The sequence below is a fragment of the Penaeus monodon genome, chromosome 30 (genome assembly GCF_015228065.2).
Source record: "Penaeus monodon isolate SGIC_2016 chromosome 30, NSTDA_Pmon_1, whole genome shotgun sequence".
NCBI classification, from domain to species: domain Eukaryota; kingdom Metazoa; phylum Arthropoda; class Malacostraca; order Decapoda; family Penaeidae; genus Penaeus; species Penaeus monodon.
The window spans coordinates 23,633,189-23,634,468 of record NC_051415.1 but is presented as its reverse complement, the minus strand read 5'-3'; the positions used below and the strand labels follow the sequence as shown (position 1 = coordinate 23,634,468).

The 1,280-nt window shown below is 37.5% G+C and overlaps 1 protein-coding gene across 1 annotated transcript; it reads left to right on the top strand.

Annotated features, from left to right (window-relative positions):
• The first annotated feature begins 137 nt into the window (after positions 1-137).
• On the top strand, positions 138-1,271 carry LOC119592385. The gene is made up of 3 exons (XM_037941205.1): positions 138-146; positions 229-406; positions 1,023-1,271. Exons 1-3 carry the CDS (start codon positions 138-140, stop codon positions 1,187-1,189), a joined length of 354 nt encoding a protein of 117 aa, XP_037797133.1. The 3' UTR covers positions 1,190-1,271.
• The last annotated feature ends 9 nt before the right edge of the window (positions 1,272-1,280 follow it).

Here is a 1,280-nt window from a genome sequence, read left to right as displayed (position 1 = left end):
AAAGTCATAGTTAACACTCAGACAATGTATCATCTGTTCCATGTGCAGTATGGGGTTTTTTGTGGTTTTTTAGTCACACCCTGAAACAACATATTGATTCTATTTTTTGTTTGATTTTAATATATTAATAAACCAAAATGGCAAAAGTTTGATCTCATAACTCTTAATTTATCCATGTCCTTTTTTTTATTATCTTATGTTAATAAATCGAAGATTCGTTGCCCACAGGTTGACCGGTACATCAACATCCTCAGGAGGTTAGGCCACGAAAACACTACCATTGACTATCTAAAGATGGACGTGGAAGGAGCAGAGCTACAGTTCTTTGAAGATGTTTTCAATAAAACGCCTCAAGTACTGAGGAACATAAAGCAGATCGGAATGGAATTTCACCCTGGTAAAAGTGGTAAGTCTAATACATCCAGGATTTTGCAGTTAAACCTCTTGCAAGTATTATGTGTTCCCACTGTGATGACTGGATGCTGCAAGCGATGCAGTTAAAGTTAAAGTTAAAGTTCTAAGGAGGAGCCAGGTGGTTCATCAGCCGGCGAATATCAGTAGTTACCCTGGCTGCCCGGTGAGGAGTGTCCAAAATCTGCAAATCCTGAGTCTTAAGTCTGCCAGGAAATCAAGGATCAGAATTCAGCAGTGCCCATTGTGCCCAGATGCAACCACTGTCAAACAATCACAACATGGTTATAGGACATTGTTTTACACAACCAGGATATTGTGCACTTTTTGCAGATGAACTAGACATACACTTTTCCTTTGTGTTTTTCCTGGAAGGTGTTATCATGAATATATTTCTTCTTAAACATTGAAATAGCATCTATATTTAATTAAACATTTGCCACTATGATTAGGTAATATTTAAATAGAGGAATCTTCGCTCATTATATTTGCATTCTTTACTTGCACGCACTATTCGCTATTTGTGAATCTTTGCAAGCTATGTATGTAGAATTTTCAGAAATACTATTACTTTGTGCATACTTAGTACTATACTTCTATTTTTTTCACAGAGACTAGGAAGAAACTCTACTTAAAATATGTCCAACTTCTAGAATGCTTCGGCTTCAAACTAATTTTTGGACACATATTAGATGTCCCACATCTTCAGTTCAAGGGGAATGGCGAAACACGCTCATGCTGCTATGAACTGGTCTGGGTTCAGGACAGACAGTGGTAGAAAAAGAGTGGTGTTAGTCTATGGCACAAGTTCCCAGATTTCATCATAATCTGTGATTACAACGAATTGCATCCAAACTCTCTCTCCCATG